Source organism: Citrus clementina, unplaced genomic scaffold (assembly GCF_000493195.1).
Source record: "Citrus clementina cultivar Clemenules unplaced genomic scaffold, Citrus_clementina_v1.0 scaffold_2, whole genome shotgun sequence".
NCBI lineage: Eukaryota > Viridiplantae > Streptophyta > Magnoliopsida > Sapindales > Rutaceae > Citrus > Citrus x clementina.
The window spans coordinates 31,441,827-31,458,817 of NW_006262688.1; the positions used below are offsets into that span (position 1 = coordinate 31,441,827).

The following is a 16,991-nucleotide window of genomic DNA, read 5'->3' on the forward strand; positions in this document are numbered from 1 at the left end:
TTAGAGGGGTTCATTTCCCCTTCAAATTATATTTGTATTCACTCAGTTGATTTAATGAAAATAAATCTTTCTATAAAAAAAAAAAAAGGAGGGGAAAGCTTGGTATCATTTTGCTGCATCATATTGACTTTATACACTCATAACAAAAGAAAATGGGCAACCCATATCATTTCCTCATGTCTCAAAGTAATTGTCAAGTCTCACACAATTAAAATAAAGGGTCTAGCTATATTGAAACTGTTTTTCGGTGGAACACTCTTTCATAATCACAAGCTCAAAATTATAATGCATTTTTTACTATTTATCACTTTACATGTATAACTATGATTCGTACTCTATATTTAAGCAACTTCAAGGTAGCCATGGTCTTAATATAAAATACGAACAATATCTTTCAGTATATGACATTTTCAATCATTAGCTAATAACAGTATGTCCAAGTTAATCTGATCGAACATATCATTTTCACATTTTAATAATTAAGATCAAGAATTTGAATTTTTTCATGAGTGTGGAAGTTTATTTATTTTTTATTTTTTCATTTTAACTGGATTTCAAGTGTAATACATTGAGACATGTACTAATAGGTTTTGGGCTGGGCGTCTGAAAGATTTTTTGGACTATATTTATTAGTATTCGTATTGTATTTTTATTTTCTAATGCAATGTTGGAGACAAATTCTAAAAAAGGAAAATAGTATTTTTCTTTTATCTTATTTTATTGATATTTTATAGTGCCTCTTTAATTGTATCGTGACATAATATTAAAGGGGTTTAAAGTTAATAATAGTTTGGCTATTATGCTAATAGCATAATGAATAAAAGAGACATTTTAACTTAATACTGTTAAAATATAAGTAAAATTAAAATTTAACAAAACCCAAAAGAGAATGTATTTTAAAATCCAAGTGCAAAACCATGAAGATAGGAAAGCTGCCATGGTTCTTCCAAAGAAGATATAACTTATTCATAAAATACCCAAAAAAAATAAGAAAAAAGAATTACTCAAGTCTCGTTATATTGTCTTTTTTTTTGGGTGAAGCAAAGCCTTTAAACTTATAAGACCAGATAAAAATATAAATAGAAACATATTTGGTTATTGTAATAAACATGCAAGTTTTCATTAACAAACATTAAAATAATTAATAAGGCACTGGAACTGCAAATAGTGACATTAAGTAGTGGATCGAATTGATTATTAGCCTGGGCCAAAAAACCGAACTAAACCAGTGGATCCGTTCGCGTTCGCATCGATTTTAATTTTTATAAATATTCAAATATCCGATTTATAAGAAAAAACTGAAATACCGGTTTGGATTTTGGTTCACTCAGTTGAACCGAATAACTGAGTGAACCGAAATCCGAACTGAAGAACCAAAATGTTTTTGTAATTTTACCAAAACACAAAATGTGTTGTATGTTAATTGGTTATGCAAAATGATTACAATAAACCTACTCACACATGATTGTTATTTTTATTTTGTGTTGTAATTATTGCTATTTTTATTTTTCTTTACAACTTTATGTTTATTTAAATGGAGCATTAGAGTCTACATTTGTATTCTTAAATCTTCATACTTCATATTTTGTTAGTAGTAGTTAGTAAGACAGCAGTGATAAATGTATTTTAAATACTTTGTGCTTGTTATTAGTATTTGTAATGAAAGTATGATGAACTGATTGCTGAGAAAAATTATTCCACTAATGAGGCCCAATGGGTTAAAAAATTAGAATTGAAAATAAGTCCAATAGGCTCAAAATCGAAAAATTCGAACCGAATGGATTGGTTTGTGTTTAGTTCTTTATTGTATTCGGTTCTTTTTATAAAATATATGATTTTAATTGGTTTTACTTAATCTCGAATTAAACCAAACCAAACCGAACTGTGCCCACCCCTATTGATTGTGGTCTAAAATGTACCAGTAATGGCTCTCCAAAAAAGAAGGATACATACTGTGTTAGGGCATAATTCGACTATTAGTTTATTCAAGACTGCTATCCAGCAATTGGGTTGTGGCAACTGTTTTTTATTTTATATATATAATGTCTTTTAACTTTCTATTTTTTAAACAATTGTATTCAAAGTTTACATAATAATATTTATCAACTTTCATGAACTTTTTCTTAGTACGTAACTATAGTTTTTATTGCACAACAAGTATAATTTAAAAATCTCAACACATCCATAAGTAGAGTGATGCCGCTCATTTGATCAATATCTTTCTTAATAAAACTGAAGTATGTTTTATGAATGATTGGCGATATCTTCTTGGAAGTTATCTCCCATGCACTATAATAAAACATCTTATAACTCATAAGTTGATTTTCATGACTACTATACTATTTATTATTTGTAATAAATTGAGGAACAAAAATTATACTTATCAATCAATTAAACAATTAATTGTTTTATAAAATTATATTACTTAAATTATATTTTTTTAAATGATTTTTTTAAAAAGTTATTTTGGAATACCTCTAAATTAATAATTAATTTTCAACATCTAGTAAAGTTAGTTTCATTAAATCATGCACACACGGTGAGGGAATTTGAAGTACCAAACCAATTGGATAGCAATTGTTTGGTAAATTTGGGGCCTCGGTTCATAGTTTCTAAGTTATTGATAAAACATAAACGACATTAGGTGAGAACAGCTAAATGTCATGGGATGAGTATTTACCACAACACACTCGTGCAGCACTTAGAAAAATTTTATTCGAAAGTTGTTAAGCGAGTCTTAAACTCCTCGACTAATTAAATTAAAATACTTGTGAAAGAGTCAAAGAGAAGACAACAATTGAGCTAAAGAGAATTTGTATTATTCACAATAGTGGAAGTACCATAAAATAGCTTTATAATGATTGGAATTGCTTTTTGAGCTGCTTACATGAAATGCTAAGTGACAAGCCATATTTATGGGGAAGTTTTGCACATTCTACTTAGTTTTAAAATCTTATACTCTAAAAAATTATCATGACATAGAGAGCTGACATTTCTAACAAAACCTAGAGTGTTCTAGCACTACTACTATCTACAATATGTTAGAGAACTTACATTTTATTCCTCTTTAGAGAATTCCTAGATATTTATAAATTTAAAAAAATATATTAAAAATGAAACTTTTTAGGATCAAACTAGTACATCTCGGCCTGGTCTTAATCTAGTGAACTATTTTAGCTTGAAATCTGGGCGGTCTTTAACCGTAAAGCCGCTAATCTTTTTCTTCTTAAACAAACCCCAAATAAATTATAAATGTAAATGTCCGAGAAAAATAATAACCCTGTTTATGTAATAAGTTCATCCTTATTATCAATTATTTGAGAAAGAATGGGGCCTGATTTGATTAGCCCTGCTATAATATTTTGGTTAGCCCACCTCTATCCTATGAGGAGATTGGAGATTCCATTTTCTAAATTTAGAAACATATTTGTGCACTCGAAGGGCAAAAAGGTATTTTAAAATACCTCCAATTAAGCGATTATTATTTATTTATTATTATTGTTATTGTAATCACCGAAAGCAATCCCTGTCCCTTGAACCCGGACGTCGGCGGTAAGTACGCTGCCAGTACCAAACCATCAAGCTGTCAAGAGGTTCGGTGGTTTAACCTTGGACTGGAAATTGGTTTTACGAACATATAAATTTGAATCTCATACATAGGCGAACGACGTCCTTAACTGAATAAATTTTAGAAATCAAGAAGCAGCCAGAGTCTTGTTGCAGCATGAGTTCAGGTGAAGCAGAACCACTTAGTTGTAGACTTGTAGTTGATGAGACAAATGTAATGGTAAGAATTTTTTTGAACCACTTAGAAAACTCCAGACCATTGAGATTAATAAGAATTTTTAATTAAATTTTAAACTATTGTATGAACAGGATTTGATCAATTCGTTCTTATGTAGAAACCCATAGGGGAAAAAAAAGGTATTTTAGAATACCTCTAATGCCATAACAATTTCAATCATCATCATCATCATCATTCGTTTTCACCATCATCGACGGCGACGCTAATACCAAACCTTGAACCCGAGATCTTGACAATATATTCTAAGAATAAAACCATCAAGCCAGGGGAAAGGTTGGCACCAGCTTTAAGCCAAATAAATTATATAAATTGAAAGAGCATTGTCACGCACTCGCTGTGTTAAAATCAAGAATAAATTAAAAAAAGATGCATGTTTAATCATGTTATAAGATATAATATGCTGCATTAGAATTTATGATTTTCTTTTTAATTGTTTAACTTATCTGGTTGTCATCGACCTCTGACAAATATGTGTGTGTGTTCTCGCGCAATTGGTCATATAATTTCAATAAAAACATGCATTTATATTAAATGGTGTTAGCATTCAAGGAGAGGGACACTTGCACATAATAACAATTATATAAAATGTATATCTTTAAACTTATTGCTATGATGTATGTTTTCTAATGTAACCTCCACCTACATAGCAAGTTCTGCCAACTAATTAATACCTCGATAGATCTTTTGGTTACAGTTATAATGGTTTAAATTCATTCGTGAAAGTAAAAGTTAATTAAGAACAACTGAACGAGGGAGACTTGCAGCAAACTGTTGGTAAAGATGGCTAATGGGCTAGGTGGCACGTAGCACGGCACGTGTTCGCACAGCATAATACGGCACAAGATGTTTTGGTTGGGCACGCGGCACGGTACGGCACGCATGTGGGTCATGCCAGGCCTAGAATTTTAAGCATGAAGAGATGTGCCAAAGCACGGCACGCGAAAAGACACGTAATAAGCAGACTTATTGGTGGGCTAACACACGACTCGTGAGCCATCAATAGCACGTGGCGAAAGTATATCAAAATAAAATTTTTTAATGAAAAGTAAATATAAAATGTTATGATTTTGCAAATATCTTGAAATTAAATTATTTAATATATATTTTTAGCATAGGCTTTTAAAAATTAACTTAAGTCCTAGTTTAAATAAATATCATGATTTTAATAAATGATAAATAAAATTTTTTGCAATATTAATATTTTATTTATGAAATCATAACTCAGTTAATAGTTATGGAGATATGTTTCATTTGTGAATGGAATATTTTTCTTATTTATACACAAAAAATAAAATTATGAACAAAATAAAATTATGATAAATTAAAAATTACATTTTTCATTTAATGGAGTTCAAATACAATTATAATATTAATAGTTCAAATAAAATTAGATGTAATTGTTATTCTACGATTGTAATTTTATTTTTCATTAATCATTACATTTTTAATTTAATGGAGTTCAAATACAATTATAATATTAATAGTTCAAATAAAATTAGATGCAATTGTTATTCTACGATTGTAATTTTATTTTTCATTAATTATTACTATTACTTATGAAATTATTATTATTATTAGACTAATAAACTTAAAAAAAACACGTTAGACACGTCAGTTTGAATAAATCACATTAGGCACATATGTTTTTTAGACACATTAGACATATAGACTTAAAAGGAAAAAAAAAAAGATTGGTGGACTTTTTTGAGCCGGCACGAGGCCTCATGCCAAGCCCTTATATATAAAAAAAAGGGCAAGGCACATCCCACCAATTTAGTGGGCCGAGTCCCGTTAGCCATCATTAACTGTTCGTTAAGAACAAAAAAACATGGTTAATTTCACACTATATGATATGACATAATTTTATACACCAAAAACTTTTTTTAAAAAAAAAAATTGAAAAGCAGGTAAATAAGTAATTAATAAATCCAAAAAAAAGTATTTAATAAATCGGCATAAACAAAAATAGAGGAATAAATTGCCAGCGCATAAATGGGACGATTTAGTAAATTTATTCAATCTTAATACAACGGCAAAACATTATGAAATAGACATTAAATGACACAATTCTTGGACCAAAAGACGAAAATGCCCACGACGTTACAGACAGAAACAAAAACACCACTTGAATCCCCCTCAGTTGATGATATGCAGCAGCAGCAGCAATGGCAGAGTCGGAGGAAGAATCGAGAAGAGCGGCATCGAAAGAAGTGTCTCGTGAATTGAAAACCCTAATCAATGGAGATGATTTGGACTCGCTCAAGCAATTGCAGTATCTCATGTACACTCCCCCCCTCTCTCCCCGCTCTATCTTCTCTTTTGAATTTGTCTCTACAGCCGACGGAGTTTACTTTGAGACTTGACATTTATGAATCATTTTTTTTCTTATAAATATTTTTTATGTGCGTTTGAAACAGATTAATTATAGTATAGATTACTAATGGTCAAAATTATTATGAACCAACCGAGGAAGCCCGATTTTGCATACAAATTGGAAGCTTTGTTTTAATCGTATAAATAAAACAATTAATTTGTGGAGGTCATAATCGAGGCGGAGCAATTGCTGTCTATGGATTTTAGTTGCCACTGGAGTTTCAAGTTTGGGTCTTCGACTGAAATTATATTCTTGTTCGTGGTAAATTGCAGATTGGGAAGGTTGCAGGACAGCAATGCTGTCATGTCTCATTTTAATGAGTATTCAGAGAATTGTTTTGCAGAAGTTGCTGGTGATTTTTCGAGAAATACGCGTCTCTTGAAGTCTATGAAGTTGGACCTGGATTACATATTTCAGAAGCTAAGGTATTGTTTGAGTGTCCTATTGATTTTATTTTTGCTTGTTAAACTGCATAGTCCATATGTGGTTCATATTTGTAATTTATTTTGTAGATTTGTCTTCAAAGCAAAGTGTTGTTGATGTTGCATCCCGTGATATTTGGATATTGTATGTACGATGCACTAACATGTTTAGGTCTTATGTAATGAACTGTTATAGTTGCATGTTTTATATCTGCTTCTGAATGGCTACATTGTATTCAAAATATTTGTTGGGATGTCATCTGTATCAATATTGATTGGTCATACATGCTGGCATGTCGATCAAGAGCTTCACAAAATAGCCCACTGTCTCGGATTTAGTTGAGGGAAGTACATGTTAGTTTTGGGATGTCTTGCACTGAGTCTCTGTATTCTCATGTATCTATGTGGTCTGCATTAATATTCTTTTTACATTTTTGGATTTGGTGCAAGTGCCTCATTCTCAGCTACAAACTGCATTTTACAAAAGTAATGTGTCATGTCTCTTCTGTGAACCAACCAGTGAAAATGCAAGAATTGCTTTTACTTCTCAACATTTATATTGGGCTCTGTACCTCTTTGGCATGCTTTGCCAGCTGGTAGTAGCTGAACAACTGGAGCTACAAGTAGCCAGTGACAACCAGTTAACTGATATACCATGTCAGTTCTTTGTGGAAATGGCCAAAGAAGAACTGCTTCATAAAACTAGTTTTCATTTCAGAGGAATTGTTGCATTGTGGTGCAAACTTTGTGAAAAATAGTCTTCAGTTGTCACACATGTTACCATACACACTGCAGCCAGAAAGTATTCATCTAAAATGAAATATAAAAATTACTTGTATTGATGAATCTAGTTATATGTTACAAAAAAATGTCTGGTGTGCTGGCCGGTTTAGGTCAGCCAACTTGTGAGTTTAAGAAAATTTCATTACTTCTAGGAACTTATTACGGGTTTTAAGGGCTTGAATATAAAAATCTAAAACAAAAATGTGTAATTATATGCAACTGTTCGTATAACTTTTAAGTCATAGAGATTACTTATAATTGTCTGTTTGTTGTATGGTTGTTTCATAGGCAACTGCATCTCTTTTGTTCAGGCTTTGGTCCAGGCACTTTCCATAAGTTTATTCCTTTGTTGCCTTTTGTTTATGTACTTGTTATAACATGTTTGTTCCTTGAAAAAGATGAATAATAGCTTTCCCTTGCGGGTGGATCCAAATCATTTGCCTCCCATTGGGTCCCCTGCACCCAAATGAAATAAAATTTTCTGTACACCGGTATTTTCTTAGAATTAACAACTTTACTATTTGATCATAAAGTGAAACCGTCTAGTCTCCTTCCAGCACCTTCCTATTTGCAATTGGTTTTAAAATGTTGTTTTATTTCTGAATTGCCCCATCAGTGTTTCATAATAATGATTTAGAATGAAATTGGTAACTCAATTTGCAATTTTTGGTGAATGCTGATCTTATCAGGAGCATGAAGGCAAAGATCCTTGCTACTTATCCAGATGCATTTCCAGATGAGTCAACAATAGAAGCACTTGACCGGAGACCGGACCTTGAAATGCCTCAATAATTCCAGGACAATATGATTCAAGTTTTTTTTATGATTTCAACAGTAGATGATGTTTTATGTACCGTTGAGACTGTAACTACATATGAGATATGCTTGCCCCTAGGCCCTAGCCAAGATTACTTGGCCTAATTTCCCTGGTGTAGAATAACAGTTTGCGGCCTTTGGGTGCTTCTTTTGTAAAGTAAATTATATGCTTTCTATTTCTAGAGAACTGGTCGGTTGCCCTCCATAATTTCAATTAGTGTCAGTGCTTCAGCAAACTCTTTTGAGCCGATCATTTTCATTAGTTGTAAAAACAGAGAGCAATCAAGGAAGGAAAAAGCATAAGACAGTAACTTCATAGCGTTGGCCCTTGGGGTTCCCTTCCTTCCAACTCAGCACTTCGTTTTGAATTGAATGCAGAGCAGCCAAGAGCATCATTTCTGGCTGTGGTGGCCTATCAACTCATTATTTGCTGTCTCGCGGTCGCAGTCATAGGGAAGCACTTGCTTGAAAATTTTGAATTGGTAGTCAAAATTTGGTTTACTATTGTATCACCGTATTTACTACATACTTTTATTTTTAATTATTAGTTTAGGCATGGATAATAATATTAGCAATGAAATATTGAAGAGAACAAAATAATTAAACAAAGTTAAAACTCTCTCCGTTCTTCTGACTCCGTGTGGGGTGTGATCATCCAAAGATCTCGTAGTCTTGTGTCAGAGTCAGAGCTGAAACTGAGAGATGAGAGATCCCAATCCCGTCACCATCACCATCATCATCGTCAAGATTACTTACTGCTCGTAAGCCGCCATCTAATTAATTATCAAAATAACTAATCCTCACGCGCTTGAACAACAAGGAACACACACACGCACACACACTCTCTGTGACTGATCTCTCTCTCTCACTCAACACAAAACAAAACACACAATTTTCACCTTCTCTGCGCATTATATCATGCAAAAGAGACATATAAACCAATAACATTGCAGAGAAAAGCAAAAGAAAAACAGAACACCAAACGGCATAATAGAGTTGAGTCTGAATTAACAGTTTTCGGGGGGAGGAAAAAGAAGAAGAAGAAAAGAAACAAGCCGGAGAAAAATGAAAGCAGCAGCAACAAGCGGAGGAGGTAGAAGCGAGGGTGAAAAAGAGAAGACGAAGTTGAGAGAGAGACAGAGGAGGGCCATCACTACAAAGATCTTTCATGGGCTCAGAAAATGGGGAGGCTATCATCTTTCCCCAAGAGCCGATATCAATGAAGTTCTGCGTCAGCTCGCCCAGGAAGCTGGTTGGGTCGTCGAGCCCGATGGCACCACTTACCGTGCCAGACTCGTAAGTGATCACCTCTCTTTTCTCCCTTTCTTTCTCTTTAGTCTTTCCAAATTCCAAATAAATAATATTCGTTCTTTCTTTTAATTTATTGATTCATTGGCTGGTCTTGGTTGCTTTGAAAATAAGATAGAAAGTTGTCTCCTTTCATGGGTTTCTGCACTAAAGATTCAATCTTTCACATACCCTTTTTTTCATTTTTTTTCCTTTTCTTTTTTTGTAAATGTGTGAAGCCTATGAATCAATGCCATGTTTGTGGCGGCGCAACGCCTACTACAGGTAGCAGCGTCGTTATTGGTGGTGGTGGAAGTGGAGGAGATAGCTCAACCACGGCTTCCCCACGCCACGCGTGGCTCGGAGGTGAACCCATCCCCAATGCCAGCACCAACTCTAGCAACTTTGCTGCCGGTGGATTCTCCACGTCACCTTACTATTCAACTGACACTCCACTCGCGCTCTACATTTACGACAATGGACTTACTCGTGGCCCCCACTCCAGCACCACCAGTTCGATCGCTACCACCACAGTCACCTCTTCCGCCGTCCACGGTGGTGATCCGGCAGCTGTGACGCTAGCAATGCAGCATCAACAGCAGCAGTTTTACAACTTGCTGGAGGCGAAGGCGTCTAATCAGAACACACCTGTCAGCTCACCTCTGCGTCGTCTTTCTTAGTTTTATTGTCTCATCATTAGAATATATCAGAAAACTACATAAATATACGAATTTGTTTTTATTTTAATTTATTATAAAAGAACAAGCCGAAGAATAGGTGCATAAAATGGGAGGATTTATTGCCAAGTTATGAAAATTCAATAGGTTCAAAAAATGATGTGATGAACCATTTTTGTATGGTGTGTCGTAATAGTTAGTGGATGATCAATTTCTCGTATATGATATATCAAAATACTTTTATGTTTATTTTATAATTACAATCTGTCAATTTGATGCCATCATTTTTCTCATTATGCTCTTTTGCTATTAGCTTATCCCTAGTAACAACAAACAAATTTACCTTCAAAATTTTTAGCTAAAGATGTGAAATAAAGTCCAACCCTACAATTTTTCATTTGAAAATTAAATGATAAATAAGAAAATTTTCCCTCTTTTCGTTTTGGCCTGTACCTTTCATATCATTATTTAATCATTGTAGAAGGAAATAATTCTAAGAATTGGATTTCAGGGGGGGAAGGGGGGGAGGAATAACTTTCCAACAATAATGTGCAAATATCTAGCATGTAAAATCTAAATGACAGAATAAAACAAAGAATAGATTACGAGCAGACAAAAAATGGCCTGGATGTTCATATGAATGTAACAATAATCCCATCATGCAACAACAGGGTTAATTGTTATTGTTACAAGCACAATTTGAGCCAACTGCCCAAAGAAGAAAACATCTACTCCAGGTTTGAATGCCTACTTACAACAGTGCTAAAAGAACTCTCAAAATGTTAAAATGAGAAACCAAACCTTATTCCTTTCTAAATTTCCTTGAAACTGCACTACCTCGAGTTTAGAAGTTTCGTCTTCATCACGTGAAACCAGGAATCTCTCCTGGCAGCGGTGCCAACTCATTTTTACTAAACCTCTCCTCATCATAAAATGTAGCACGGACAACCCTACCCCCAAAGAACCGACCATCTAGGTCAATGAGCGCTTTTGTTGTTTGCTCTGACCTCTCAAACTGCACAAAGATTCTGACAGCTTCATCAACAGGGAAATTTGGCTCTGTAATCTCAAATATGAGAACCCGCGTGACTGTTCCATATTTGGCACACTCAGATCCAACCTCATCTTCTAGTTCATCGTCTACCTCACCAGGGCCAACCTATACGAAGAGAGCATGATAGTCAGAATTCATCTCCATTTCACCCAACAAGGTATGAAAATCACAGATGTGAAAGATGATGACAATAAATAAAGTTCATGTAAATATTATTGATTTGACAGTCAGATCCAACCTCATCTTCTAGCTCATACAAGTTCAAATGGATTTCAGCATAGAGGGTACTATAACTAAGAGATCAGCAAGAATATGGAAGTCAGCCATATATCTGTCATACAGGAAGGCAGCTCCAATTTTTTCAGGATTAAACATATATCCACAAAAAAGTAGGCTTACATCAATAAGACAATCAGTCCATAAACCAACAACCCTTGTTTAGTTAAAGAAGACGAACTACAAAGAAAATTGTAAAAAAAATTCTACCAAAGCTGAGTCCAATCTTCCATCGTACTTATCTAGTTATCTTTATGGAAAAGCAAATTTTCCAAGGATGCACTTGCCAATACACAAGTGAAAATTAGCAATTACAAGCATCGAGTCTCAGGAGTGTAATTTAGCTGTGTAGAAAAGAATAACAAAATGCAGCTATTTCAGTTCAATTTTCTCAATATTTAAATGTACTAGATGTCGCCTTTTCCTTTTTATTACCATTATCCTGAACAAACTGGAACAAAATATTGGTAAATGTCCTGCATGTGGTGAGTAATTTCTGAATATTCTCCCTTCCTCAACCCATTTCCTTGTTCCTTTTGGTGTTGGCAATCAAGGAACAAACCTACTTGACCACCAACTGTAAACCCAGTCAACATTCTTGATAATTCAGAGGGCAACTACTAACCCAAAACACAAACTACAAAAATCCAATACCTCTCCATTATCAATGTTAAGGATATGGAAATAAGTTACACCTATGGAAATATTTTTATACCAAGAACTACTTCCCACCAAATACAAGATACTGCCAGATTCTGAAGAGTAAGATACAATTCAGTCTCTCACCAAAAATATTACACTGAAATTTAGTAATGGTGAAGTGTGGGACGCTACAACCTTCCCCAGATAAATAAACAAGAAAGTGAATATTGCAGAGTAGAGGACAATTGTTTCCCATGAGAAAATTCAAAATGTTAGTCCGGCAAATAGCAAAGGTCGTACTTATTAACGGTTAATTCTACATTGAAATAATAACCTTGCAACCAATGATGTTATTTATGTTCTGAAGACAGAATATAAGCCTTAGTATAAACAATGAAAGACCCTACAAGAAAGCAATAGCCTCGACACTGTATAACAAGCAATCACACAAATCTTGCTCAATCCTCAAGAACATCATCATGAACCCTGAATCAACAACACTGGTTTTTGCATCTTAGCTGTCATCGTGCTAGCAGTTTGCAAATGCAATTATACAATAACAAACAATATTCACATCAGTTTGCATAATCCATACCATGTTCCGAAGCAGCAAAACTCGAGTAGGAGGTCCATTGAAGTTAACACTCTTAACCTTCTTCTCTGATTTGTTCTCGCTAGCATTCACAATCACACCAGCTCTCCTATCCGTCTTCCTGGCCATCAACGGCGTAGTGATCCCCTGCTCTTGTCTCCCAAGCCCTTGCCCTTCCTTCCAGCCCATTTTCGCCATCATCCTCTGAGCAGCAGTCATCTGGCCACCCGCACCAAGTCCCAGCCCACTAGTCTCCGACTTCCCTATAGTAAACCCTCCTCCCCCTCCGCCTGATTCAACATTTACGGGAGGAGGAGATGGCGACCTCGGTGGCACTCCCCCACTGCTCATCGCCGCGCGTCTCTTCCACGCCTCCTCCCCAGACATATTTAGCCTCGAAGCTGAAGCATTTTCTCTCTCTTCTCTCTCTCTCCTCTCCCTTTCCTCTTCCTCTTGCCTTCTTCTCTCCAGTTCTCTCCTAATTTCAGCATCCACCGCTTTCTTCTTCTTCTCTCTCCTGTAATCTTCGTAATCGTTCGGTCTAGCGGGGTCGTACTCCTCGATGACGGTCGAAGTGACGCCGACCAATGCCGGTTGCGGCAGCGCTGCCGCGTCGTCGGGGGAAGGTGCGATTGCCGGTGAGGAATGGGGTCTAGTCGGGAGAGAATTTTGGGTGGTTTTGGGTTTGGATTGGGGCTTAAGAATGGTTTGTGGTGGCGCGAAAATTGACGAGGGTTTTCGGAGAGTCGGCGGGGCCATCTTGGCACTGCTTGACCAGACGGTGGTGGTCGTGTTGGTGGGTTTGTCCTCATCGGAGGGTGGAGGTAGGTCTCCGTACAGCCCGCCTAGCATTTCGCAACGTGGCTTTTGATGGAAAATCCCGGGGAATTTGAATTCCGAAATTAGATTTTGGAGAATTAAAAGGCTGATTTTGTTTTGTTGTTTGGGTTGTCGGATGAGATTCGAGCTGAGGTAGAAGAAGATACTACTACCTACGAATAAGAAGAGACGAAAAAAGAAGAAGGGACTGGCGAAAACAACGAATACTGTAAAGTTTTCAGTAAATAAAGTTGCCAATTACTCCATTAGTAGCCAAATTTAAATATAATTAAAAATAGTGGAGATTATATCAAATTATTTTTTTATGTTAAAAAATTTAAGATAGTTATATATGTAAACGTTCCTTTACTTTTTCTCGAAATATTAATGTCAAATAAATTTTTATTATTTCATTGCTAAACAACCTGCTTTTCAATTTAATTACCGACATACTGACATATACTCAAATTTTAAAAAATACATATTTTTTTTCACAAAACAATTTGCACACCCATTTTCTTTTTTCCCCAAAATCAATTTATAAGCGTCTCTTTAAAAGAAAAGAATCACACTGTACCATTAAAACCCTAGCCCACTAAGCTGTGTGAGACTGAGAGCCCCATTTACTTTGCTGGCTGCACCATTTTCTAAAGAAATCGAGCACCCGAACAAAACCCGGTTTTTTTTAAAAAAAAATTTCCAAAACACTCTCAATTTCACTCTAATTTCTTCTATCTTCAGTCCACTATGTTCAGAATCACAAAATCAAAACCATTGGAGTACCTGAGCCATCAATTCCTCCAAAAATGCTCTGCCAGCGGAACCCCAAAAGGGAAAGCAAAGATGAAAGCGGGGCAGCAACTGAAACGCTCAAAAATCACCACAAAGAAGGGCTCATCACCGGCCAAAGGAGCAAAAGCGCACGCCCCAGATGAAAAGCAGCGCTTGTACGACCAATGCTTGAACGCGCCAACCCCTGTAAGATTCTTAACTCCTAAAGATAAAAAACGTGAAATTGAGAGAGAAAAATTGGGGCTAATCAGCAAAGATAGACAGAGAGAGATTGACATTTTGAAAAGGGGAGGAAAACAGGCGATGGGTATTAGTGATGAACCTATGATAATGGGAACCCCTGGGATGGACTTGATTTCCCTTGGATTAGTTGATGCTGATAAGATTCCTAAGTATGAGTTGACTGCTGAAGATGGAAAGAGGCTTGCAAAGGAGTGTAGTAGGGTTTTGATGAGGAGACATAGGGCCAGACAGGCGGCTGAATCCAACCTTTTGAGGTTGAAGAAGGAGGCTATTGAGGCGTTGCCGGAGGATTTGAAGAAGGCCGCTTTGGTGCCGGATTTGACTCCTTTCCCTGTTAATAGGTTTATGGCAACTCTTACACCACCTATTGAAGGATATATGGAGAAGGTGAGGGAGGCTACAAGGAGGAGCTCTGGGAATGAGAAGATGAGATGATTGAAGGTAAGGTGTTGTCTATGTGTTAGTTTTGAGGTGGGAATTTGATGTTTGTTCAGCGATTGTTGATATTGGATTCAGTAATATCGTTAATAGGTTTATGGCAAAATCAACCCTTGATTTTGCTGAATGCAATATGCTTGGAACTTATATGCTCATTTGTTAGTCATCCTTTGAAACTAAAAAATTAAAACCAAAAGATGTATGATAAATATCCAGCTAAAATGAGTAATGTAGTAAACACTACCCATGGTGACATGTTGTATTGTTTTTTCAATCAACTGTTAAAAGTTCTTTTTTTCCCCTCCTACCTGCTTTACAAGTTTCATTGTAAATACTGATTGTTATAGGAAAGCATAGTTTTTTTTTTTGGGGGTTTTGTATGTTTTTACCCCTCTATTGAGGCACGCACTATGTTTCAAATTTATTTCTAGGGTCTTTTTACAGTGCGATTGTGAGTTTAGAGGCAATCAACAGATAAACTTTATTCTTTGCAGTGTTCCGGCAAAAATAAAGGAACATACCCTTGTTATTTATTAATTGCAATGACTTCTTTTTTTTTTTTTTAAATTCATTTTCAGTAGACCTAAGACCATTAAAGATAGTTGGACTTGACTATTATAGGAATGTCATGTTGATTTATAGTAGCTAAACATGTGGGCCTTGTCATCAGTTGGGAACATTTTGTTGGATTCTAGAATTCTCTCTGGTTCATGGCATGTTGATTATGTCTTGCATCGATCATAACTTAAGCCTTTATTAAAGTCATAAATGTTCATTTGAAACTCCAATCAAATTTAAAACCTATATTCCCTACACATCTAAACTTTGAAATTCCTAATTTTCAGAACTTATAGCATCACGTTTTTTTTATGTAATTTAAATTTGTACATTCATAATAACCTTGTTGCTTGGACAAAGACGTGATTTTTGAGTTGTATATTTATGTTTTGCTTTAGTTTATTTCCATTAACATCCAACACTGGCCCTAGACTTATTTGAAATTTTTAACTCTTGCCTTCTCTAGCACCTGTCATGCTAATATAGGATATTATTAGAACTGTAGAAAGCCCATCCCTATTGGAAAAATGAGATGACTAAATTGTAGCGAGTCATGTATGATTAATGGCAGATGTTTAAACAGCACTAGTGATCTTGCAGACTTTTTATTAGATAAGGGTACGGCCCTAAATTTTTATTTTTTTTAACTTTTTTGATAGGAAACAGAAAGGTACAGCCTTTGATGATTTAAGTTTCATGGTAAAGTAGTTTCCCTGTATCTTTTTGCGCTCTTTTTTCCAAAGGTCTTTTGTAGTCCTAACTAATTAGTTCTTACAATACTTATCTGCATGAAGCAAAAAGTACTTCAAAATTTGAAGAACATTAAAGCTTAACTACTAAACTGCTCTGTGGTTGAAATGTAATTTCTTTTGGTGCAGGGAAAGCTAGATTACTCAAATTGCTGGATGAATGTTATCACTTGTGGTTGAAATGCTTTCTTTCATCGCCTCAAGATTTTTTTCTAGCACCAATGAAATGCAACGATAGTATTGTTGAAATCAGAAACACTAGCTTCTTTTCCCTTTTTGGTGTGGGTTAGTTTTTGTTATCCGACCTGTTTTACACTTTTTGGCATTGACAATTGCTAACCTTCGATTGTTATGTAGAAATTGCAGCGGTAATAAAATTTGGTCATGCATATCTGACTCCACATTTGGCTGGATGTCTGCCCAGAAGCATTGAGAGTTCTCCGCACTCTATAACGGAGGGCTCTCCTGCACTGTGCTCTCCTATGAATTCCTATTAAATAAAATTTTCTTATTTTTTGGCCTTATTTAGTATTGAGCTGCTGGGACTTTAAAGCTACGGCTGTTGTGAAAAGAAAACTATAACTATAAAACAAAACTTAATGATATATAGTAAACATGATTTTTAAATAACAATTTAACAAAAATAACAAAGATATGATTTTTT

The 16,991-nt window shown here is 35.1% G+C and overlaps 4 protein-coding genes across 4 annotated transcripts; 3 read left to right on the top strand and 1 right to left on the bottom strand.

The window, feature by feature from the left end:
- Positions 1–5,888: 5,888 nt before the first annotated feature.
- On the top strand, positions 5,889–8,631 carry LOC18052206 (kxDL motif-containing protein 1). Its single transcript, XM_006448853.2, has 3 exons — positions 5,889–6,086; positions 6,452–6,604; positions 8,074–8,631. Exons 1-3 carry the CDS (start codon positions 5,971–5,973, stop codon positions 8,174–8,176), a joined length of 372 nt encoding a protein of 123 aa, XP_006448916.1. The 5' UTR covers positions 5,889–5,970; the 3' UTR covers positions 8,177–8,631.
- Positions 8,632–9,079: 448 nt separating this feature from the next.
- LOC18052207 (protein BZR1 homolog 2) lies at positions 9,080–10,286 on the top strand. The gene is made up of 2 exons (XM_006448854.2): positions 9,080–9,496; positions 9,727–10,286. Exons 1-2 carry the CDS (start codon positions 9,266–9,268, stop codon positions 10,165–10,167), a joined length of 672 nt encoding a protein of 223 aa, XP_006448917.1. The 5' UTR covers positions 9,080–9,265; the 3' UTR covers positions 10,168–10,286.
- A 456-nt stretch (positions 10,287–10,742) lies between these two features.
- Positions 10,743–13,820, bottom strand: LOC112101216 (DNA-damage-repair/toleration protein DRT111, chloroplastic). Its single transcript, XM_024192056.1, has 2 exons — positions 12,732–13,820; positions 10,743–11,323 (listed from the first exon to the last, which is right to left on the bottom strand). The coding sequence occupies exons 1-2, from the start codon at positions 13,578–13,580 to the stop codon at positions 11,027–11,029; spliced, it is 1,146 nt and encodes a 381-aa protein (XP_024047824.1). The 5' UTR covers positions 13,581–13,820; the 3' UTR covers positions 10,743–11,026.
- Positions 13,821–14,071: 251 nt separating this feature from the next.
- On the top strand, positions 14,072–16,851 carry LOC18052208. The gene is made up of 2 exons (XM_006448855.2): positions 14,072–15,023; positions 16,457–16,851. Exon 1 carries the CDS (start codon positions 14,295–14,297, stop codon positions 15,015–15,017), a length of 723 nt encoding a protein of 240 aa, XP_006448918.1. The 5' UTR covers positions 14,072–14,294; the 3' UTR covers positions 15,018–15,023; positions 16,457–16,851.
- The last annotated feature ends 140 nt before the right edge of the window (positions 16,852–16,991 follow it).